Source organism: Catharus ustulatus, chromosome 6 (assembly GCF_009819885.2).
Source record: "Catharus ustulatus isolate bCatUst1 chromosome 6, bCatUst1.pri.v2, whole genome shotgun sequence".
NCBI classification, from domain to species: domain Eukaryota; kingdom Metazoa; phylum Chordata; class Aves; order Passeriformes; family Turdidae; genus Catharus; species Catharus ustulatus.
Window position 1 is genome coordinate 54,207,504 of NC_046226.1, and position 21,589 is coordinate 54,229,092.

Sequence of the window (21,589 nt, forward strand, 5' to 3'; positions counted from 1 at the left end):
TCCTCACAGCTTTTTATTACAGAAATTGAGGGTTTGTGCCGATTCCTTGAGGCAGGAATGTCCTGTCTGGGGAGATCTTCTGATCAATCTCCAATGGAAAATCTGGGTTCCCCAGCACTTTGTAGCACCCATGGAAGCTTTTGGTGCCTGAATTTTAAGGTTTGGGACCCTTGTGGCTGGGGGTCCATTGAGGACATTGCTCAGTGCCCAGCCCCTGTCCCTGTGCTGTTAGCCTGGCTGCAGGACCAGCTCCCACCTCCCAGGCACAAACAAGGACACAACACTCAATTCAACTCCCAGATAATTTATTAGTGACAAAGGGGCTGTCTCCAGGCATGAGGGGATGTCACCAAGGTGGGGGGATGACACTGTGTCACTGGGCAGGGGAGGTGGTAGGGAAAGGGGGTTTGAACAACATGGTGTAACCTGGTGTGGGGACAAGGTTGGGAAGGACACACAAAGTGTCCTCAGGTATGTGTGGGGATTCACAGGGTCCAGGTTTGTCCCCAGAGGTGTAACAGGCCCCAGGTGTGGCACGTCCCTGTCCCTCAGCCTACCCGCGCTCGCAGATGAGCTCCACGACGCTGTGCTCCATGGGGACGGGGTCAAGGCAGCGGTGGGCAGCGCTGGCAGCCACCTCATCCAGCAGCCCCTGCACCACGCGCTCGTCGGAGGCGAAGCGCCACAGGTAGAGCTGCAGGTAGTGCCCGTCTACCTGCACCTGCTGCAGCCCGAAGCGCCCCAGCGTGCGCAGCCGCACGCACTCCAGCAGCGTCTTCAGGCTGATCTTGATGATTCCCGTCAGCACTGACACCTGTGCCAAGGGACAGTGGGGACACATGGCACACAGCCACAGGGATGGTGTCCACGCGTGGGGGATGTGGGGGCCTTTGTCCTGGCTGCCATTCCCCAGGAACTCCCCAGGAATATCTGGCACAAGGACACCCTTGGCATGGTTGCTACACAGATTCCCCTCCTCCCACCAGAGTCCTTGGGGACACCCTTGTCCTGGTCATCACCCTAAGTCCTGACACCAGGAACAGGTGGCAGTGGGAAGGTGGGCAGTTTAGGGCCTCTAGGGATGTTTAGGGACATGGTGGCATCCCCATGACCTCACCTTGTTAAATTCAACAGGGCTGAAGATGTCAATGCGCTCAGAGAAAAGCTTCTGGATGTTGCTGAGCAGGTGGGTGTCCATGGGGGCACTGAGGACACAGACACAGGGACAGTCAGGGACTTGATAGAGCCAGGGATGTGGGCACAGGGAACATTAGGGGCCATGGAGAGGGTTCAGAGGTTGCAGGGATGGTTTGGGGACAGAAAATCAGGGGAATGTAAGGATGGTCTCAGGACACGGAGGGACATAAGAGACACAAGGACCAGGGGATTCTGGGACAGTTGTAAGGAACACAGGGATTGTTGGGACAAACAGGGATCATCTTTGGGATAGTCTGGGAATATGGAGATAGCTAAGGGCTGTCAAGATAATAAGAAGGTATTGGCAAAGTATGGGATCGTGACGAGGGTGACAGGGAAGATGCAGTGGATACTTGAGGAGTGACAGAGAGTCCGGGGGTGCCAGGGTGACCCAGGCAGTGACACAGAGGGAGCCTGGGAGGTGCCAGGCTGACCCAGGCAGTAACACAGAGGGAGCCCGGGGGTGCCAGGCTGACCCAGGGGTGGCAGGACTGACCTGGGGGTGTAGCTGGGGGCATAGCGGCCGGGTGCCCGCGAGCTGCTGTAGACGGAGAAGGCGCGCCGGCTGGAATCGCTGCTCTGCGCCCGCCTCACGCCTTCCTCAAAGAGCTGCCCCACCTGTGGGTGGCACCACACCCTCAGCACACAAAACCCCCTCCTGGGAATCCCCAAACCACCCAGCATCCCTCCCACATCCTTCCAGGATCCCCAAAGGGCCACACAGGGAGCTTGGGCAAATTCCTGGACCCCTCCTAGGCTGTCCAGCCCCCTCAGCCTTGGTGTCAGCCTGACCTGGACGTCGATGGCGGTGATGTCCTCCACCACGCGCTTCATGACGGCGCGCACGTTGCGGGGCTCGACGGTGCTCAGCCAGTCGCGCGTCTCGACGCTCTTGCGCAGCATCTGTGCCACGGCCGCGCCCTGCACCTGCACGTAATGGTCCAGCAGCCGCTGTGCCGCTGCCCGCGCCTCTGCACACAGCGCCGGCCCCGGCGTCACCGCCGGCCCCGAGTCCTATGGGACACACAACTAGGATCAGCCTCCTCTGCAGCACTGTCCCCGCTGGGAAGGCAAGGGCCATGGGGACAGGTGGGACACTGCCTAAGCAGTATCACTGCCCCTCTTATGTGTCCTTTGGGCTTCAGGGGTCCTTGAGGCCAGGCAGAACCTCCCTGAAGATCCCTCACGGACATTTGAGGCTCACCTGGGGCGGGAACTGCTCATCAGTGAGGGTGAGGATGTAGCTGATGGTGGAGTTCTCGTAGTCCAGGCAGAGACGAGCGAGGAGCAGCAGCAGGGCTGGAGGGGCAGCAGGAGCTCCTCGCTCAGTCGGGCCATCAGCAAAGCCACGGGCGGTGCGGCACAGCCAGCGCACAAAGGCCACCACCAGCCCCTCACGCACTGCTGTCACACAGAACTCCCCCTGTGCCACAAATAGAGGGGCGGGGTCACAAACCAAGACCCCCCAAACTGTCCCATACGGGCTCCAAACCACCCTCTGTGACCCCCAAGTTGCCCTGTGCCACCCACAGATTCCTCCAGTGCCCCTCAAAGCGCCCCACCCCGCAGTGCCCCACCTTGAAGTAGGGCAGGCTGGCAAAGGCAACGTCCCTGGCGGTGAAGAGCTGCACATAGGCCAGCACGGCCTTGAGCTGGCCCAGCACGGAGGCGGCCAGCGTGGCCAGCAGGTCGGGCAGGCCAGGCCCCTCTTTGCCGGGGGGCCGAGGGGCAGCCAGCGCCTGGCGCACGTCACCCAGGCAGCCCAGGAAGAAGGTCTGCAGGGCGCGCAGGTAGCGGTCGACACGCTCGCGGGCGGCCCGAGCCACCAGCTCGGCGGCAGCGTCGGCGCCCGCAGGCAGCAGCTCCAGCAGCGCGCGCAGCCGGCGGTGGAAGCGGTCGAGCGCCCGCACCAGCAGGGACGTGTCGCCCAGGCCGCGCTCCAGCGCCAGCCGCCGCTCCAGCAGAGTGAAGTAGCGGGTGGCCAGCGCAGCAGCGAAGGGCTCCAGGCGCCCCGTGTCCTCGCCGAACAGCGCGCGGTACGAGCCGGCCAGCTGGCACAGCGTGCCCACAAAGGCTGAGCTGCCACGGTCCACGAAGTCCAGGATGTCGGAGGCGGGCGGTGGTGGCGTGGTGGCCGTGCCTGAGGGGTCGGCTGCGGGCAGCTCAGCCTCCAGCGCTGCCAGCTCGGCCTCGAGGCGTGCGCCCGCCTGGCTCAGGAACTCCTCGCTCAGCTCCTCGGCTGGCTCCTCCAGCTGCAGCAGCATCTCCACGCACTCGGTGAGTTCCTTGGGGTCCAGCGTCTCCTCCCTGGTGGTCCGGAGGGCCCAGGATTAACAGTGGCACGGCAGAGAAGAGGGAATAAGCAACACAAGTCATTAGTAGGCTGCAGAGCGAACACCCCCAAACCCACATTTACCAATGCTGCCGTCAGCAGGCCCCAGGGTGAACATACCGGAGGCGCATGCGGAGCCGCTGGGCCAGGTCGGCCATGATGGCCTGGCTCTCGTCCTCGATGGCGCGGAAGGAGGGCAGGTGCCGGTAGTGGCGGAGCACGGCGCGGGCACGGGCGTGGCAGCGCAGGGCCCGCGCTGGCTCCGTCCCTGCCCAGCGCCGCAGCCGCCCCGGCACCTCCACCAGCGCCTGCAGCTTCCGCAGCAGCGCCTGCACCCCTGCGGGGACACAGGGTCAGGGGTGGGGACACAAATGGAGCAGGATGAGACATGGGGGTGGGAATATCTGCTGGATCTTCTCCCCCAGGAGGGACACCCACCCCCTAGATGTGCCCCACATGATTCATCCCAATAAATCTCCCTGGATCTGTACTGGGATGGACCCACTCCGTACCGGCCAGCTGGGCGCCGCGGCGGTGCCGGTCCTGCAGCGCGGCGCTGACGCGGGCGCTTGAGGCGCTGATGGCTGCCATGTTGGCCGCAAGGTCATCCATCTCCGCCTCCATGTGCCGGAAATCCACCTTCATCTTCCGGATGGTGTCTGGGAGACACGAGCCAAGTGGCAAGTCCACAGGCTGCCCAGAACCCTCCTGACCCACCCAGGATTAACACACTCCAACCGTAACCCCCCAGAGAAGGCTGTCATCGGTCTCCAGAGGGAACCACCACATTCCCCAGAGCTGCTTCCCAGTGCTGCCAGAGTGAACATCCCCAAATCCCCATTTCCCATTGCTGCAATCAGCAGGCTCCAGAAGAAACAGCTCACCAGTGGCAGAGATGAATTTGTTGTAGTTCTCATAGAGCAGGGTCTGCATGTCACTGTCCAGGGCGCGGATCTCCCGGCCCAGTGCGGCCTCGCGGGCCAGGAGCTGCCCCAGGGGACACTCGCTACGCACCTGGGGGGGCCAATGGAAGCACATCAGCCCCTTGTTCCCTCCAGGGCCCCCTCTGGAGCCCCCATAACCAATCCAGGACCCTCAGGCGCTCTCCAGGATCCCTAACTGCCCCCCCTGGATTCCTCCCAGGATATGGAAGTGTTTCCCAGGAGCCTTCTCCTGGCCTCAGGGACCGTGCAGTGCTAACTGCCCCCGATCCAACTGCTCCAGAGCACCTCAGTACCATTCCCATAGGGAATCAGTCTCCATAGGGAAGTATATCCATAAGGTCCCCGAAGAGGCCCTTTCAGGGATCCCCTCAGGATACTGAGGTCCCTGTGGTCTCCCCCCGCCAAGGTCGGCGTCACCCACTGAGATCCCTTATGACGTGGCCCCGCGGGGACCTCCCGGGGCCCATCGGAGTCCCGGAGCCCTCGCCAAGGTGGGGGTGCCCGCGGGAGGGGTCTCCTTGGTCACCTTGGTCATGAACACCTCCGGGTCGAAGTGGGGCCCGTTGATGTCGGTGGGGTCCGGGACCTCCTCGGCCGCCTCGGCAGTGGACGGGCCATAGTAGCGCTGGAGCGGCCCGTGGGGACGCCGCCACCCGCCGCTCCCGGTGCTCCCTCCGGTGGCCTCGGGGCTGCCTGCGGCCCCGCTCCCAGCCCCGCTCCCCGCTGTCACAGCCGCCATCGCGGCGCCGCTTCCGCCCCAGCTACCACTTCCGTCCTCTCCCTTACGTCACTTCCTGTGAGACGTCCGGTTGCCATGGCGACAGGGAAGCGGCGCCGGACATGGCGTGGCCCAGTTACCGGGGCCTGGGGCGGCCGCGACAGGGACGGGAACAAGGACGCCCGTGAGGACGCAGACATGGGTGGAGACATCGACCCTCGAGGCGTGAGCGGCCGCTAGCACCCCCAACACTGGCCCCGTGTCTCTCATTGTCCCTTGTCATCACGGATCACTGTCCCCAGGCCTTCCCAGTGTCCCCGTGAGTCCCCACTGCCCCGGTGCATCCCCATGCTCATCTCCCCACGACACCGGGGGATCCCCACCCGAGGGTCCTGCTCCAGCCCCGGGTTGGCTCCGGGTGATGCTGGAATTGGGCTGTGAAGCTGCAGGTACAGCCAGGTGATCAACCTCGCACCTCGCACAAGAAACAAACATTTGGGCTAAAAGGTTTAAAATCAGCTTTATTTACAGCAGGAAAGGCAAAATAAACCCCGCCAGGGTGAGGGCTAGGCTGCTCCAGGGGCCTTTCATCGGGAGTCACCTGCTCCAAGAATCACAAGCCATTGAGTCTTCTCAAAGGAAAGAGCCCAGAGCTGCCACGTTGCACCAGAAAAGCAGGAAGAGCCAGAGGAAGTTCCTGCTGACTCCTCTGTCTTTGCCTTCTCTGCACATTTTTTTCCATATGTGAAAAAGAACACATCTAATCCAGTCAGGGTGTGTTTTATGAGCAGTTTGGTACGTGGGACAACATTCCCTTCATAGCTGTGGACCCGAGTTAGCCCAAGGGCAAAGGAATTCCCATTGGGAACAGGGAGAAGGCAAAGGAACACCCAGCCATCCATGAAGAGGGTTTGCTGGAGTCTGAATCAGAGGAGGAGGAATGACTGAGTCCTGGCTGTTACAGGAAATGATAAGCAAAAAGCAAAGACACCTCCCAAAGCAAGGTAGGGGTTCCTTTTGTACCATCTAAATTCATAAACAAATCAGCAAATCTCTCCTTGATTTCCCCCCATTCCCAACAGCACTGCAGGGAGAATTCCACCTCACCTCAACCTCTGCATTATTGGCACAGCATCTCCCCAAAGTGCTCTAAAACCAGGGTGCCACAGTAACCACAATTAACTGGACCTTCTGCCACCAGATTTCTTTACCCTCATTTAGTACTTAATTTGCACATGTGTGGAAAGGTTCTGGAAGGTTCCATACAAATGAAAATCCATGTGGTTATCCATTTCCACAGGGTCCAGCCCGGTTTGCCCACAAGGATGATAAAGACAACCAGGATTTAATTAAAGTCCTGTTTCCCTGCATCTCTTCCCTACCACAACCTAAGAGTATCCAGGCCCAGATCCATTGCTAATTCCATCCAAAAGCAGCACAGCACAGGTTTCCTTTCAGCCCAGGGATATGATCTGTGAGTCCCAGGGAAATGGAGAGCGGCCACACGGAATGTAAGTCACACACTGGTACTCCGAAATCTCATAAATCAGCATCCTAAATCCTACAGCTTGCAAAGCTCAGCTGGGATATGGAGTATCCACAAGTCCCTGGATTTGTTAGCTCCTGGTTTTCAGTGAGAGAGGTGATGTGGAAGTGGCCCTTAGAAACAGCCCACAGAATGCGGACAAGGCAGGAGGCCATGGCCTGAGCCATGACCCCAAAATCATGTTCGACATGAAAATCCCTTTGGAGCCAAACTTGTTTTGGAAGAGCTGTCTGGGCCCAGCAACAACGAGGAGCTGGAGGGTTGAGAAGTCACTGGGAAGGTGGAGCTGTGGCCAGAGGCTCCTCTGGAAAACATGTGGACAGGTCTGTGGATGGTGGGTGGGGTCTGGCCTGTGCCACCTACCCTGCTCTGGGCCCTGTGACACCTCCCAGCCCGGACTCAGGTCCCTGCCCGGGACACCAGGTAGTAGAGGATGAAGAAGATGAGGATGAGTGCCACGGACACGGCGAGGAGCAGCCGGCGGTTGTCCCGGCCGGAGCGCGCCATGCCGGAGAAGCGCTTCACGCTGCCTGTCAGCAGCCCCGTCACGCTCAGGAAATCCGAGTCCTGGTGGGAAAAGACACCTTGGAGGCATTGCAGAATCATGGAATATCTTGAACTCACAAGGAGGAACTCACAAGCATGAGCCCTTTACAGGACAACCCAACAATCCCGGTGCTGATTTAGGGCTTCTCCCTTAAGGGCTTTTGCCATCCCACCTCTCATCTCAATTTCCTGATCTGTCCCAGTTCCCAGGTCCTTACCATGCCATCCAGGTAGCGGTTCTGTTCCTCAGCATCCTTGTCAATATCCAGAGCCAGCTGTAGGGCAAGGCAGGAAATGGGCATTAATGAGTTTTTAATGTCCAGAGAACCTCTAAAATCTGAAATGCAAATTATTAAAGCAAGCTGCTGCTTTCCCAGCTCCAACAGACACACAGGGGCTTGTCTGGTGCAGGAACAAGGAAAATGATTTGCATTTCCCTGTCACACAGGTGAACTTTTCCAGCTCTGAAAATAAAGCCTGACTGCCACGTAGAGAGGGGAGTTTTAAACTCTGGGATACAATGGCAAGAATTCAGTCTGCCCTTTTACACAGTGACTCATTGACTTCTTTCATGGCTTGTACTAAATTTTTAATAATTATTTAGAGCTTAAAGCTTGAAATCTAAGTGTTTAATAGGAGCAAACCAGCTTGAAGAACAGTTTCATACAGACACAGGTATTTTCCAGAATTAATCTACCTGCCTTCTTTTCATTATTTTTTCCCCAAGGAAGTAAGCTTAGCAACACCCCTGTGTTCAAGGCTGGGTCAGACAGGGCTTGGAGCAACCTGGTCTAGTGGAAGGTGTCCCTGTCCATGGGAAGAGGTGGGACTGCATGAGCCTTAAGGTCCTTTCCAACCCAAACCTTTCCATGGTTCTGTGATCCCCTCCCTGCAGGATCACAGATGATCAGAGCCTGTCCTTTACCTCAACACCTGACCTCGGGCACTCACCGACTTCAGCCTGGTGACCTTGCTGGCCAGGCTGTCGGCCATCCGCTTGTTCTCCACATCCAGCAGGTCCTCCATGGCACTGGGACTCTGTCCTGGGGAGAAGAACGAGGAGCTCACAATCGTCCCTGCCACAGCACAGCTCCGTTTCCATCACAGCCCCTCCGCGCATGGTTTGCGCTGTGGAACCCTCCCAAAATGTGACCAAAACACCGCACACTCCCCACAAAACAAGAACCAGGACTTGCACCCTGAATTGCCAGCACGGCCCAGCGACACCCAGGGACAGGATTTGGGTGAAACCCGGCAAACTCGGGGCCCTTTGTCCCTCGGCTGTGCTGGGGTCTCTGGGCATTTCCCCCCATTGCGGGGCAATTGTGGGTCCGGGGGGCGGGAATTGGGAGTTCGGGGGCAATTAGGGGCTATGGGGGGCTCAAAAGGGTACTTAGGGTTTAGTGGGGGGCACTTAGGGGTACAAGGGGACAATTAAGGGTTGGGGAGGAAATCAGGGGTCCAGGGAAGGCAGCCGAGGATCCCAAAAGGATCCAGGCGGGCAATTAGGGCTTACAGAGTGGGCGGTTCCGGGGCTATAGGGGAGATATCGGGGCACTGCAGGACCCCCCGTGGGGTTCAGTGGGATCGGGATCTCCTCCTCCCTCTGACCAGCTCCAGCCCCTTCTGCCCCCCAAACCTGTCCCTGTGGCTGTCCCTTGTTCCCTCACCTCGGCCCCGCTCCGCCATGGCCGCCCCGGCCCGTCCCGCCCCACCGGGCGGAGCCGCCACGAAATGTCCGCCCGCTCTTCCTCCTTCTCCTCCTCCTGCTTCCCCCCGGCACCGGGACCCTCGGGCCGCTCGCCCGGGCCGGGGAGGAAGGGCTGGAGCTGCCCCCCGAGCGATCCCGGGCCCCAGGTACGGCCAGCGCCCTGCCCGGGCACAGGGGGCTGGGGGAGAGAACGGGGGCTGGGGGACAACAAAAGGGGGCAAATACAGGGCTTGGAATGGGGGTCTGGGGACAAAAAGGAGTTTTGGGGAAATAATTAGGGGGTTGGGGGTGGGGAAAGTGAGGTTTTGGGGGAAAAATAGGGGCTTGGGACAAAAATAGAGGTGAGGGGAAGTAGGGGTTTAGGGACATAAATAGGGTTTTGGGGACAAAAAAAGGGGTTTGGAATTTACCCCAGTGGTGGGGGAAGGAGGTGGCAGTGTGAGGAGCCAGTAGGAGTATGGAAAAGGGGGATATGCCCAATGATCCATTGGTTCATGTCATCCCCCCAAAAGCAGAGGTGGATCCCCTCCATCCCGGCCCCTGCCCATGGGGATGCTGTGTCCCTGCCCCGGGCCAGCCCAGCCTCCTGTCTCCGCAGCTTTCCGCCTTCCAAAATGCAGGATCTGCCTCTTTTGGTTTCCCCCAAAAAGCCGCTCTGGGCCTGCGTGGGCAGGAGGGGACAGCCCAAACCCCGCGGGCTCTGTGCCTGGGGTCCCCGTTTGTTGAGGTTGGTGTGATCAGCTCAGCCTCATCTTCACGGGAACACGGCAGCCCAACACATGTCCGAGCCCAAATCTGCTGGATTTCCCCGCGCTGGGAGTCACGTCCCAACACCGTGGGCTCTGTGAGCCGCTAAACCGGTGCCATGTCCAAAATAATCCCGCGGTGCTGCGCATCTGCTCGCTGGCAGTGCCGGCAGGGACATCCTCTCCCGGGGACAGCCAGCTCCGGACGAGCCTTTTGGCTGTGCCTGCAGGGATCGGCCATAATCCAGCCCGCCACCAAACCCTCCTCGCTCCGCTTCCCACCACCTGCCAAGGTAGCTCCGCCTGGAGCCGGAGGATGCTCTCCCGCCTGGCTGCCTCGCCGCTCCATCCATTGTCACTCCGCGGGAATGTTTTTGGTTTTATTTGTTATTTTCCCCCCTGTGCGGCAGCAGAAATCAGGGCAGGCGGGGAGGAGGAGGAGGAGGAGGCAGGGAGCTATTTCAGGGAGCTGCTGTTATCTGCTCCACGTTAATCCCCAGCTGGTGGGGGGAAGGTTTTCCCTGAATGCTTTCCTGGGAGGGCATATATTAAACATTGAAAAGCAAAGCGAGGAAGAAGAGGATTAGCAGGAGAGAGAGAGGAAGCTGGCTGCTGGCTTTGCTCGGGTTATCCATCTGCTCCACTTTTACGGATGCAGCAGTGTGAGCAATATCACTCAGGGTTTTTTGTGTGGCTTTTTATCCCTCCTTGCTCTCTCCACCCCTTTCTCTCTTCCCTCTCAGAGATCTGTGTGCCGAGGTGCTCTTCCATTTCCACCCTGGAAATCCCCTTGCTCCGCTTCCTCCGGGTTGTGCCGTAGCTGAGCTGTTGTGATAATGGAGCTCCAGGCTGTGGTATCCACACTGGAAAGTGGGGAGCAGGACACCGTTCTCAAGGTGCTCCAGGTCTACAACCAAGAGGTGAGTGAGCATCAACCCCTCCCTCAGCTCAGGGACTCCTAAAAAAATTATTATCCAGATTCCAAGTGAAACCTGGCCAGGAAGAAAGAGTACTGAGTAGGAGGAGCTTTTATGTTAACGCAGTTTTGGAGGTGCTGAGAGAGTCCAGGGAGGAGCTGCAGGTGAAACAATGTTGGGATTTGCAAGTCAAAGATGATTAGAGGTGACTGCTGGGATCTCCCATGGACACGGCTCTGAAGGCAGTAAATAATGAGTATAGAGTATCAAACCCCAATGATCTGGAAGCAGAGATGGGAGCGTTTCTAGCTTTAGAGTAGGAAAAGATTATCCGTGGTGGTAAATTTCTGCTTGGAGAAAGGAGACCTGAGAAGCAGCGGAGAGGCAGCTCCAGTCTCTGCTCTCTGTGACCAGTGACCCAAGGGAACAGCTGGAGAGGTTTAGGTTGGATATTAGGAGAAGGTTCTTCCCCCAGATGGTGTTTGAGCTCTGAACAGGCTCCCTGGGGAGTGGGCACAGCCCCAAGGCTGCCAGAGCTCCAGAAGCACTTGGACAACACTCTCAGGCACAGGGTGGGATTGTTGTGGTGTCTGCGCAGAGCCATGAGCTGGACTGAATGAATCCTGTGGGTTCCTTCCAGCTCAGGATATTCTATTCTGTGAAATCCTGTTTGAAACCGGTTGTCAGGGAAATTTCCTTCAGAGGTTTCCCCTGAGAGGGGCTGGCCCTGTGGATTGCTCTGACTCACTCTGCACCAGGCTGGAGTAGGTGGAAGCCAGCAGGGAAAACCTGAGGAATATTTTGCAAGAGTGTGCGAGAGAGAGTGTGGAACTATTCCTAACAGTCGGATTTGGAATGAGGAGATACTGGCCAAGAGGGAGCAAGTGTCTGTTAAGGACAGCACTGAGGATTAACAGCACCAGCAGCAGGTGCAGCGCTGGCATCCTCAGGGTGCGAGCTGTGTCTGTGTGCCCCCAAACCACAATATTTCCTGTTGGATTCCCCCAGCTGGGTCCTTCCTGGGGTATCAAGTTTAGGGAACTGGAACCACAGGGTTTGCTGACCTGTCTGGAGGAAATGGAGCAGTCAAAGAGGATTATGAAACTGCAGATAAACCTGACACAGCCTGGCATTGCTTCTGCTGCAAGACTGATGGTTCTGTATCCTTTTCCTGCGGATTTGTTTCAATTCACTGTTGTGCACACAGTTTTTGCTTGCTGGGAATAAACTACAGCTAAAGCAAAATCCCAGTTGTGGCCAAAATATCCCCAAATGGGATTACAGCCTGAGAATAGGATGTGCTGAGGGAGGAACAAGCTTCCCGCTTGTGGAACACAGCGGTGCCAGGACTGAGCCGTCAGCTCCTGGTAACATGGATGGATCAGCTCATGGAGCTCACACACAGCCTGGCTGGAGTACACCTGTCCTGTCCTCACGCCTGGGGCTACTCCAGGCACTGTGTCCATTGCAGCTTCCAGGCTGGACAGAGCCAATTCCATCCCTGGGCTCTTGGTGACTGCACACACATAATCAGTGTTTTATGGATTTTAAACATTTTATTTCTCCGAGCTGGGATCAAACTCTCTTGTGGTATGAACAAGGATTGCCTCAGTCACTGGGAAGTGCTGCTTCTTCCCAGGCACCTGTGATCTCCTGTGCTCTCCAATTCCATGGGAGCAGGTTTGGTCAGGAAGCAGGCTGTCAGTGAAGAACAAACAAAATAGCAAGAGAAACAGAATGAATAGACATCAGGGAAGTTTGTTAGCACAGGGACAGGATGGAGTGTGGAGACCAAGTCCCTCATGTTTAAAGAAAGACCTGGACAACCATGAGGATCCATTCCTGTGTACCAAGGAGGCAGGACTTCTTTTGGTCAGGAAAAGGAATAATAAATATCAAGGGGGGACGTGTAGGCATGGCTCAGTGGTATCGCTGAGCAGGGGAATTACCGGCTCTGATGGGATATGGGGATTGGGATGAATAGCCACTGTGCTGCTTCAGTATTTAAACTAAATCCATCTGATCTGTGGCTGGCTGGTAGCATTCCACTGATGCTGTGGATCCAGGGGTGATGCCCATAATGTGGGGGGAGATGTCAGAAGATGGTGTGCTTGCTATTGCAGCATGTTTTGGACCTGCTCTTTCCAGCTGGATAGCTCTGCCCTGGTCCCATGGAGTTTTAAACTATTCCTCTTTCTGCTTGATTTTGTTTTTCCCACAGAAATCTCAGTGCTTCATCTTCGAGGATGAGGAGCGGGAAGAGAGGAAGGTAGGCACATACTGCTTTCCTCCTCTGGTCAGTGTGTAAATGTACTGCTCTGTACTCATGTCCAGCTGAGCCTGGCAAGCAGCTCCCACAGGAGAAATGAGAGTTTTCCATTTACTTGGTTAGGGAATGGTGTGCTTGGAGTGTCTGGCTCTGTTTTTGCCATCTGTAGCTGGTGGTTTTGGATAAAGGTGGGCATCTCTCTGACACTGATTCCATGATCCATATAGTCCCAGCCATGGATGTGATCTCTGGTGCCTCTGGACAGGGATCACAGCAGTGCTGGCTCCAGGGGAGGGTGAGGGGCTACGCTGGGAGCCAGCAGCAGGATTTGCCAGGAGCTGTGTATTAGCAAATCCTTTGAGCTGGTGTAATCTGGCACTTGGAGAGAAAAAACATTCTGCCTGCTCATTCCTGCTCCTGCAGCTTTTCATGGCAGAGCAGGCCTCAGCCTGGCTGTTCTGCCGTAAGAATGACTGTTTTCCCTGGGTTATTTTCCAGCTGGCTCAGTTCTGTGGTCAGCTCACTGGTGGATGGTGCCAATGCCAGTGTTAGCACAGCGAGTACAGGCCAGGCGACCCAGGGTGGAGACTGGGACCTCCACTGGCTGTGCCAGGGCCAGCTGCTGCCACATGGAGCATTCCAGGCACAGCCTGAAATGTGGGACTGGATCTGATGAGATCTGAGCTCTTTACCTTGCACTGACCCGCTGTTTGAGCTGGGACAGTCACACAGGACATGGCTTCAGGCACAGTGTCCCGCTTTTGGGGTGTGTGCCATGAAGTATGAGATGAACATCACCACTAGTTCCCGTGCTTGGCTGTTGAGATGGTTCAGCTTCAAGTACACATCCCGAGATCTCTTTCCACTGAGCCAGCCTGAGGCTTTTGTTGCTGGCACTGGATCGATCTGGTCTGGTTGTGAAGGTGCTGATTGGTCACAGGTTAGACTTGGTGGTCTTGGAGGTTTTTTCCAACCTGGATGATTATGATTAATGATTATAATTATGATTAATGATTCCAACCTTACTGATTCTCTGATTATTTAGAAATGCAATCAATGGAGCTGTTAAGACAGTTACAAACCTCATTTTTTTGGTTCTTTCACTCTTGTAACCTCACAGAAAGACCCGTGCTCTGAGCTGTGTTGTGTTTGAGGTCTGGTGGGCTCCCCCAGTGGTGTGTGTGGGTTCCTGGTATGACATGAAGTTTTGCCACATGTGGTTCAGCCTGAGCTGCCCGTGTCTGTGAGGCCTTACCTGTGCTCTTGTGCTGCTCCATGACTCACTGTTCCCCATGAGCTTTGCAGCTCCCGTGAATTGTGTTAGTGGGGCTCTGCCAGTCTGTACCCATGGAAGATCTGGGCCAGTAGGTCTCCAGACAGCAGTGAAATTAAGGAGATGCTGCTTATTTGAATCTCCTGAGGTCTTTTCACCTCTTTTCCCAAAGCATTAGATGCTCTCCTCATCTCCCTTGAGTCCTGTGTCCTTCCCTTGTGCATTGGGCAGGTCAGCCCTGTCAGCCTGAACCATGCTCACCAGGGCAGAGCTAGAACAGTGTCCTGTTTGTGCTCTCCCTTTGCACCCAATACCCTCTGCAAGACAATTTTTCCTGGTTGTTCTTGCCCAAACTGATCAAGATCAATGCCAGAGCCTGGCACTTTCTGAGCGCTGCTGAGTGCACGCTTGAGCAGGCCCAGGTGACACTGCTGTTGTCCAGAGCAGAGCATGGCAGGGCCACAGGGAGCACTGGGAAGTGTCAGTATCCAAGGCATTGCTTGTTTCCAACTGCACAGAAAATGGCCCAGCTGCTGATCAAGTTCTTGGAGAGGGAGCTGCAGCCATCATGCCAGGTCACCTGCCTGGAGAGCATCCGCATCCTGTCCCGGGACAAGCACTGCCTCGACCCTTTCACCACCAAGGAAGGCCTGAAGACCCTCTCCAGGCACGCCGGCATCGATTACTCGGAGGAGCTCATCCGGGAGGTCCCAGACTTGGATGTAATCCTGGAATCCCTGAAATGCCTGTGCAACATCGTGTTCAGCAGCGCCATGGCGCAGGAGCTGACGGCAGAGGGGCGGCTGGTGGTGGGGCTGGCCCGGCGCATCAAGCTCTACAACGAGCGGAGCCTTCCTCACGACATCAAGTTCTTTGACCTGCGCCTGCTGTTCCTGCTGACAGCCCTCAGGGTGGACATCCGGCAGCAGCTCGCCCAGGAGCTCCGGGGAATCAGCCTCATGACAGACACCCTGGAGCTTACCCTCGGGGTCAAGTGGTTGGACCCCTACGAAGTTGCCACTGAGGAGGGACTTCTCCCACCTTTGCCTCGGCAGGAGACGGAGCGAGCCATGGAGATCCTCAAAGTGCTTTTCAACATCACCTTTGATTCCAGCAAGAGGGAGGTGGACGAGGTGAGCTCCTTGGGCCCGTGGCATTCACATGTCTCCGGGCTCTGGCTTTTCAGGTTTTCTCCTCCCTTGCATTTTCTCATGTCCCAGACTGGTCCTGTGCACCCTCAGGGTGGTGAGAGACTCAGGTGTCCTTAGGGCACTGCCTCTGTCCAGTGCAGTATTATCCCTTACTTCACCCATGCTTTTAGAGCATTGCCAGATGGAGAAATGAGAGTCTGCTTTCCCTGGAACACCCTGCAGTCCATGATCAGGAAGGGGGGAATAGGCTGCAGGCTCTGGGATGTGTGGGATGCCCTTTGCTGATCGAGGTGTTCTTTCTCCGTGTTGGGGCCAGGAAGATGCTGCTTTGTACAGGCACTTGGGTGCCCTCCTGCGCCACTGCCTCATGATCTCTGCCGACGGCGAGGACCGCACCGAGGAGTTCCACAGGTCTGTGTTGGGAGGAGCTTCACCTGGAGCTCCCCCAGGCACTTCCTGCCTGGCCTTTTGGGCAATTGGGAGGGACCCTGCTGGCCAGCAGCTCTTAGGTTTAGCCTGGGGATCCCTCACGCTGCTGGAGCTCAGAAACAGCTTTCTTGCCCTGGGAATGCAATGTGGGAATGCCATGGCCTCCTGGCCCCTGAGATCTTGTTCCATGTACTGTGTCAGGATGTCCCAACGGTCACATCCATGTCAGTGGGCAAGTGGCCAGAGAAGTGTGCTGCTTTAAAACGTCCATGGGGTGGCCTTAATTAGTCTTAAGCCATGCTGAGAGATTGGCTGCGTCATGTTGCCAAGCATTATTGGGTCAGGGATTTCAGCTTGGAGCAGGTGACACCACCCTGTCCCCAAGAACACATAGTCATGGGGATCCCAAGCAGCAGTGGCATGGAACATCAGGATTAGGGGTGGAACAGGAGACTCCAGAGACAGACCTTGGACCACCCAGATTGGTCCTGCTTTGCTCTGTGTCAAGATCTGTGGGTTCTCAGATGTCACTAAAGTATCTTTGGACTCTCAGCATATAGTTAGCTGCCCAAAAAGCATCTTAAGTTATTCCCTTTCAGTGGTGTGAGGAGCTTGAGATGCTCCAGGAAAACTTGGATTGCAGAGTCCTCACACTCCTGCACGTTATGACAGGCCTTCATTTCTGCAGAGCCGAAGAACTTCTGTGAGCAAAGCTCCATCACTGTGTGTTCACTTCCCTTCTCTTTCACACATGCAGCCACACAGTCAACCTGCTGGGCAACCTGCCCCTGAAGTGTCTGGATGTGCTCCTGACTCCCAAAGTGCGGCCGGGCTCGCTGGAGTACATGGGTGTCAACATGGATGCGGTCAGCATCCTCCTGGACTTCCTGGAGCGGCGCCTGGACAGGGTGAGTGGTGGGGCTGCTGCTTCCCACAGGTCCAGAGTACCTTTCCCTCAGCCTGGAAGAGCCTGGTGGGAGCAGCAGGCTTGGTTTGAAATCAGCCCTTTGTAGGAGGGACAGCTTTTGGCAGAGCTGTGGTTGGTGGGACTAAACCAACATCCCTGAACTGGGAAAGTGACTGCCATTGCTTTGAGGGCTGCAGGCAGTGAGATCAGTGGGACAGTGGTTGATTAGCTGGGATTTAACTGGGTGATTGACAAATCTGCTCTGTTTCACTCAGCAGTGATCCAGTGGGCATTTCTGGAAAACTGAGTTCATTTTATTTTTGAGTTGGCTACAGTTTTCAGCCTGTGGAGTTGTTTCAAAGGGCCTCCAAATTTTAGCACTGCACTGGATGCCCTGCCCAAGTATTGCCTGTGCCACAGGAAGTGCTGTGGTGAGGAAGGAGGCACTGAATGCCTGTGGCAGAGGTTGGGAAGCTGTGTGTCCATCCATCTCCCTGATGGTCTGTGCTCATGTTCCCCAGCATGAACCAGACAAGCAGAGCTCAGCATGATTAACGTGCTGCTCCTTCTGGGGATGTTTCTGCAGGGCCACAAGCTGAAGGAGAGCTTGACCCCTGTGCTGAACCTGCTGACGGAGAGTGCCCGAGTCCACCGTCAGACCAGGAAGTTCCTGAAGGCCAGGGTATGCTGTGCTCAGCCCCACGTTCAGGGGTGCTGCGCTGAGGGGAGGCGAGGCAAGCAAAGCCCTGCTTGTGGCCACCCTCCAGATACCTCTGCTGCGGGTGGCTGAGGCCTTTGGCACCCACAGTGACCTGTCACCCTCGCTGTGGCCCTGCAGGTGCTGCCGCCGCTGCGGGACGTGCGGAACCGGCCGGAGGTGGGGAATTCCCTGCGGAACAAGCTGGTGAGGCTCATGACACACATCGACACCGACGTCAAGCACTGCGCCGCCGAGTTCCTCTTCGTGCTCTGCAAGGAGAGCGGTAAGTCATGGGGGGTTTTCCACAGGGAGACCCTGGGATTGGGACTGTCTTGGTTTGAAAGACAGGAGCCTCTCTTTAGAATGGAGAATGTAAACCCCCTCCCTCCAAATTATTAGAATTTTGAAATCAAGGGGCTCTCAGGCAAAGATACGGGAATAGGAATAACAGTTCTTTACTAGGAACCTTAAAACAGAAATACAATAGTATTACAAAGAACAAACCCAAAACACTGACAGAGTCAGAATACAACCTGACATCAGGCAGGGTGTTGGTAGCAGTCCCATTAAATGGTGGCTGCAGTCCCACTGGAGTGACAGATATGGTTCAGTTGAAGCAGTGCTCCTATAGAAGGGTGCAGTTTTCCTCTGAAGGTCCAGTGATGATGTGGAAAGGTCTGGTTTTCCTCTGGAATCCAGTGGAAAAAAGGCTGCTTTGATGTTCCAAATCTTAGTTTTTATCTAGGTAGGAAATGTTTGGCTCCTGCTCCTGGCTGGAGCATCTCCCAATGGGATGAAGTAATTTTTCAGTCATACAGTGGGACTCAATGGCCCATTAACAGAAAATAACTCCCTGGAGGAAGGATGGGTTGTGGAAAAGATAAAAATGACTGCCCCACTTGGTTTTAACAGATGGCCCATTAGCAGAGAATATCTCCCACAGAGATAAGGATCACTGCCCCACTTGGTTTCAGCAGATGGTGATAGAATACAGACTTCTGGTCACATACTATATTTCAGCTTGAGACAGGACCCTCAGCCCTGCTCCAGGAGCTCAGTGGGAAGGAGGTGGTGCCTCTCAGGCCAGCAGGGAGGGACAGGCTATGCAGGAGGATGTCCCAGCACCCTGCACACAGCCTGGCCCACGTTCAGCTCCCATGCATGGGCCTTGCTCCCTGTCAGCATCTCTGTGTCTCCATGGCCTGGAGATGTGGCACAACCGGGATGCTGGGGCTGGTGGGAACGTGGGGCTGGAGGCAGGAGGGGAGCACAGGGTGGTCTCTGTCCCTTTTCCTGGCAGTGTCCCGGTTTGTGAAGTACACGGGCTACGGGAACGCCGCGGGGCTGCTGGCGGCACGGGGCCTCATGGCCGGCGGCCGGGAAGAGGGGGAGTACTCGGAGGATGAAGACACAGACACGGAGGAGTACAAGGAGGCAAAGCCCAAGTAAAGAGATCCACTCCCCCTCTAGAGCTCCCCTTCTCCCACACTTTCCTCTCACTCCTGCTTTATTCCTCTGCATCTTCTTCATGCACCTCCTGCCATCTCCCTTCTGCTCTTCCACTGCAGCAGGGATGGAAGTGCTCGTTTTTCCTATCCCTCTCCAGAGCTCAGTGTCGCTTGTTTTTGGTTCCTCTTTCTTTTTCCCTTCCCTCTCTCCTTTCCTCTGCAGTGGGTTGTATCTTGAGGGTGGGGGGTCCAGGTCCATGCATCTCCCACACACCTGCTCAGTGTCCCTGCAGGTTGGGTTTGTTGGGATTTCCTCCATAAGATGTTCTCTCCTGCCTTGAGGAGAGGGAGGAAATGTCACTGTCCTCATGTACCTCGTTTCCAGTGGCACTGTGGCATTGGCAGGAGGGGATGTAGAAGGAAAGGGAGGTGTTTGTAAGGATGTAGGTCAGAAGCCCTTGTAGCACTGTGATGGCACTTGGGGCTGAGGGCACGAGCAGCGGTGACAGCCAGTCATGCTATGCCATTCCTCTGCTCCGTGAGCTCAGAAGGATTGCAAACAGCCCTTTGTCACCTGCTGTCCCCATCTGAGCCCTGGCCTCACTGCTCTCTGTGCAGCATCAACCCTGTGACGGGACGCGTGGAGGAGAAGCTGCCCAACCCCATGGAAGGGATGACGGAGGAGCAGAAGGAGCACGAAGCCATGAAATTGGTCAACATGTTTGACAAGTTATCCAGGTACTGGGACATGGTGTTTGTTGGGGGGTACATCTGTCACAGACCTTCCTTTGGCTACATTCCCAAGGCCTGAAGGGATCTAGGAGCAGGAGTGGCAGGGGATGTGTGGGGAAACTCTTTCAGCATTGCCCCATGATGTGCAAGGGAAGTGCTGCCAGCTCCTCCAGCTTTGGCATGATGGGACACTGTGGAATTCCTTCCCGTGCCTGCACGGTTCCCAAGTACTGCTGCTCGCCAGGTTTGTCCAGGTGCTTGGGAATGACAGCAGCCTCTGTCCTGGCAATGCTGCTCAGGGGGAAGCAGCATTTTGGGCTCAGATGGAGGGGACAGATGGCAGCCAGTGCCACCAGCCACTTTCCCTGTTGGAGTGTTTTCTCCAGTTATTTCTGACCCAGAGGAGCCCAGCTGAGTTCAGGCTTTCATTAGGAGGGAAGTAACTGTGTCTTGGAAGGAGAGGAACGTGGACACCAGTACTAGTTTTCCTCTGGGAATCCTGAACCACACAGAACAGGACTCTGGAAAGGAGCTTATTCCAGAGAATAAGATTGTGCTTCCAGGCCATTGCTTTGCCATGCTGGAAGTTTAGGGCTGGGACTGTCCCCACTTCTCAGAAGGGATCTTTAGTGGTGCTGGGGGTGTTCCAGGTCATTTCTACAAGCCCCACAGTCCTGCTGTATTCCTGGTCTGTTCCCATGCTCTGCTGCAGCTCTGTTTTACCTTCCCCCTCCCCTCCTGGCTTCAGGGAGAAGGTGATCCAGCCCATGGGCATCACTCCGAGTGGCAACCTGGCTCCCATGGAGAATGCCATCCGCAACATCGCCGACGAGCGCTCGTCCTCCGACTCGGACCTGGGGCTGGACTGACCCAGCTCCTGCCCCAGCCGTGGAGAGCTGGGCTCCAGCCACTCTCCCTCAGAACTGGTGCTGCACCCAGGGGCTGGCACTGTGCCAGGACTCTCCCTGTGGGATCTGAATCCAGCCTGGAGCCCTCACAGCCCACCACATGGAATACCTGCCTCCTTCCCGACTCCATAGCCACCTCTCCTTCCAGAGGTCTCCGTGACCTGGCTCCACCTTGGTCTCTCCTGTCAGCAGCCTTGAGGATTTCACACTCCAAATCGCTTCCAGGACTCTCCAGTAGGATTTTTGTTTTTTAAATACATGCTGTTTGGGAAGAAGGGTCAGGGGGAGGCTCTTCCTGCCACTTCATCAGGGTTCAGTGATGCACGGAGCCTCCTGTGTGCACATGGCTGTGTGTGCCTGGCCCCACAGTGGGGGCTGCTCCCCAGGAATGCCGTGGGAAGAGGGGCTGCCACAGAGGGGTGTGGGCCTCCAGTGGGAGTGGGATCTGCAGGGCATGGTGCAGGTGGTTGTATCCATGTCTGTGCACACCCAGAACGTGTGGATGAGCAGAGCAGAGCTGGTGAGGCCTTGGAAGCTTCCAGCATTCCATTGGCCGCAGGACAGAGCGCACGGGCGGCTGCTGGGAGCGCTCCGATGTCCCTTCCCTGGCACTGGGCACTGTCCCTGTCACCACCCAGCTGGGTTTGGGCGTTCACCTCTCCCAACTTTCCAGACAAAAGGCCGATACCTGTGCTCTGTCCTTGGCTCCTCCTTGCTGTCCCCAGGTCGCTGTGTCCCCCCAGGGGCTGCTGTCGGGCCTGGTGTAGATTTGTCTTTATTTTTATTCCTGTTTTCTTTGGAAAGAAAATCTTCCCATTTGTCTCATGTATCCGAGTTCCCAAACCTCCCATCACGAGTAGGAATGCACAAGTGATGCTAGAATAAAGCCAACCTGACACGTGGGAGTGTGTCCGTGGTTCCTCTAGCAAGGAAATCCCTGTGGCTGTTCCTGTGGCAGAGGATCCCAGGTGTTCCTGCCCATGAGTTCTGGGGAGCTGGGGGTGTTCCTGAACATGGTCTAGGAGGTGAAGAGCTGGAGGGGTGCTTTGCTTGGTTTTCTAGTTTCCACTGCTGAGACTCCTTGAGTGGTGTGTCCAGCTCAAGGCAGGGAGGAT

The 21,589-nt window shown here is 56.4% G+C and overlaps 3 protein-coding genes across 6 annotated transcripts; 1 reads left to right on the top strand and 2 right to left on the bottom strand.

Moving 5' to 3' along the window:
- Window positions 1-288: 288 nt before the first annotated feature.
- Window positions 289-5,224, bottom strand: VPS51 (VPS51 subunit of GARP complex). The gene is made up of 10 exons (XM_033063861.1): window positions 5,000-5,224; window positions 4,414-4,543; window positions 4,042-4,188; window positions 3,650-3,866; window positions 2,775-3,504; window positions 2,402-2,620; window positions 1,990-2,211; window positions 1,694-1,815; window positions 1,118-1,205; window positions 289-814 (listed from the first exon to the last, which is right to left on the bottom strand). The coding sequence occupies exons 1-10, from the start codon at window positions 5,210-5,212 to the stop codon at window positions 554-556; spliced, it is 2,349 nt and encodes a 782-aa protein (XP_032919752.1). The 5' UTR covers window positions 5,213-5,224; the 3' UTR covers window positions 289-553.
- A 468-nt stretch (window positions 5,225-5,692) lies between these two features.
- Window positions 5,693-10,189, bottom strand: BET1L (Bet1 golgi vesicular membrane trafficking protein like). 2 transcript variants are annotated; one of them, XM_033063067.2, is made up of 4 exons: window positions 10,026-10,189; window positions 8,235-8,326; window positions 7,502-7,558; window positions 5,693-7,304 (listed from the first exon to the last, which is right to left on the bottom strand). In XM_033063067.2, the coding sequence occupies exons 1-4, from the start codon at window positions 10,087-10,089 to the stop codon at window positions 7,137-7,139; spliced, it is 381 nt and encodes a 126-aa protein (XP_032918958.1). In that variant the 5' UTR covers window positions 10,090-10,189; the 3' UTR covers window positions 5,693-7,136. The 2 variants fall into 2 exon arrangements, with proteins under 2 accessions (XP_032918958.1, XP_032918959.1); XM_033063068.2 differs by lacking the exon at window positions 10,026-10,189 and adding an exon at window positions 8,954-9,056.
- Window positions 9,052-21,376, top strand: RIC8A (RIC8 guanine nucleotide exchange factor A). Of its 3 annotated transcripts, none has more exons than XM_033063063.2 (11): window positions 9,052-9,140; window positions 10,484-10,660; window positions 12,879-12,926; window positions 14,718-15,332; window positions 15,667-15,761; window positions 16,537-16,687; window positions 17,273-17,368; window positions 17,525-17,669; window positions 18,687-18,831; window positions 19,453-19,572; window positions 20,315-21,376. In XM_033063063.2, exons 2-11 carry the CDS (start codon window positions 10,577-10,579, stop codon window positions 20,433-20,435), a joined length of 1,620 nt encoding a protein of 539 aa, XP_032918954.1. In that variant the 5' UTR covers window positions 9,052-9,140; window positions 10,484-10,576; the 3' UTR covers window positions 20,436-21,376. The 3 variants fall into 3 exon arrangements, with proteins under 3 accessions (XP_032918954.1, XP_032918955.1, XP_032918956.1); XM_033063064.2 differs by lacking the exon at window positions 9,052-9,140 and adding an exon at window positions 9,662-10,033; XM_033063065.2 differs by lacking the exon at window positions 9,052-9,140 and adding an exon at window positions 10,311-10,402.
- Window positions 21,377-21,589: the final 213 nt, after the last annotated feature.

Excerpts from the sequence above, each read along its gene's own strand:
- VPS51 (XM_033063861.1), bottom strand. The coding sequence starts at position 5,212 with ATGGCGGCTGTGACAGCGGGGAGCGGGGCTGGGAGCGGGGCCGCAGGC. Across the intron at positions 4,189-4,413 it reads CAAATTCATCTCTGCCACTG|ACACCATCCGGAAGATGAAG; the intron begins GTGAGCTGTTTC and ends CGTGTCTCCCAG. Across the intron at positions 1,816-1,989 it reads TCACCGCCATCGACGTCCAG|GTGGGGCAGCTCTTTGAGGA; the intron begins GTCAGGCTGACA and ends TGCCACCCACAG.
- RIC8A (XM_033063063.2), top strand. The coding sequence starts at position 10,577 with ATGGAGCTCCAGGCTGTGGTATCCACACTGGAAAGTGGGGAGCAGGAC. Across the intron at positions 16,688-17,272 it reads TGGAGCGGCGCCTGGACAGG|GGCCACAAGCTGAAGGAGAG; the intron begins GTGAGTGGTGGG and ends ATGTTTCTGCAG. Across the intron at positions 17,369-17,524 it reads GGAAGTTCCTGAAGGCCAGG|GTGCTGCCGCCGCTGCGGGA; the intron begins GTATGCTGTGCT and ends GTGGCCCTGCAG.
- BET1L (XM_033063067.2), bottom strand. The coding sequence starts at position 10,089 with ATGGAGCGGCGAGGCAGCCAGGCGGGAGAGCATCCTCCGGCTCCAGGC. Across the intron at positions 8,327-10,025 it reads AGGCGGAGCTACCTTGGCAG|GACAGAGTCCCAGTGCCATG; the intron begins GTGGTGGGAAGC and ends TCTTCTCCCCAG. Across the intron at positions 7,305-7,501 it reads ACCGCTACCTGGATGGCATG|GACTCGGATTTCCTGAGCGT; the intron begins GTAAGGACCTGG and ends TTTTCCCACCAG.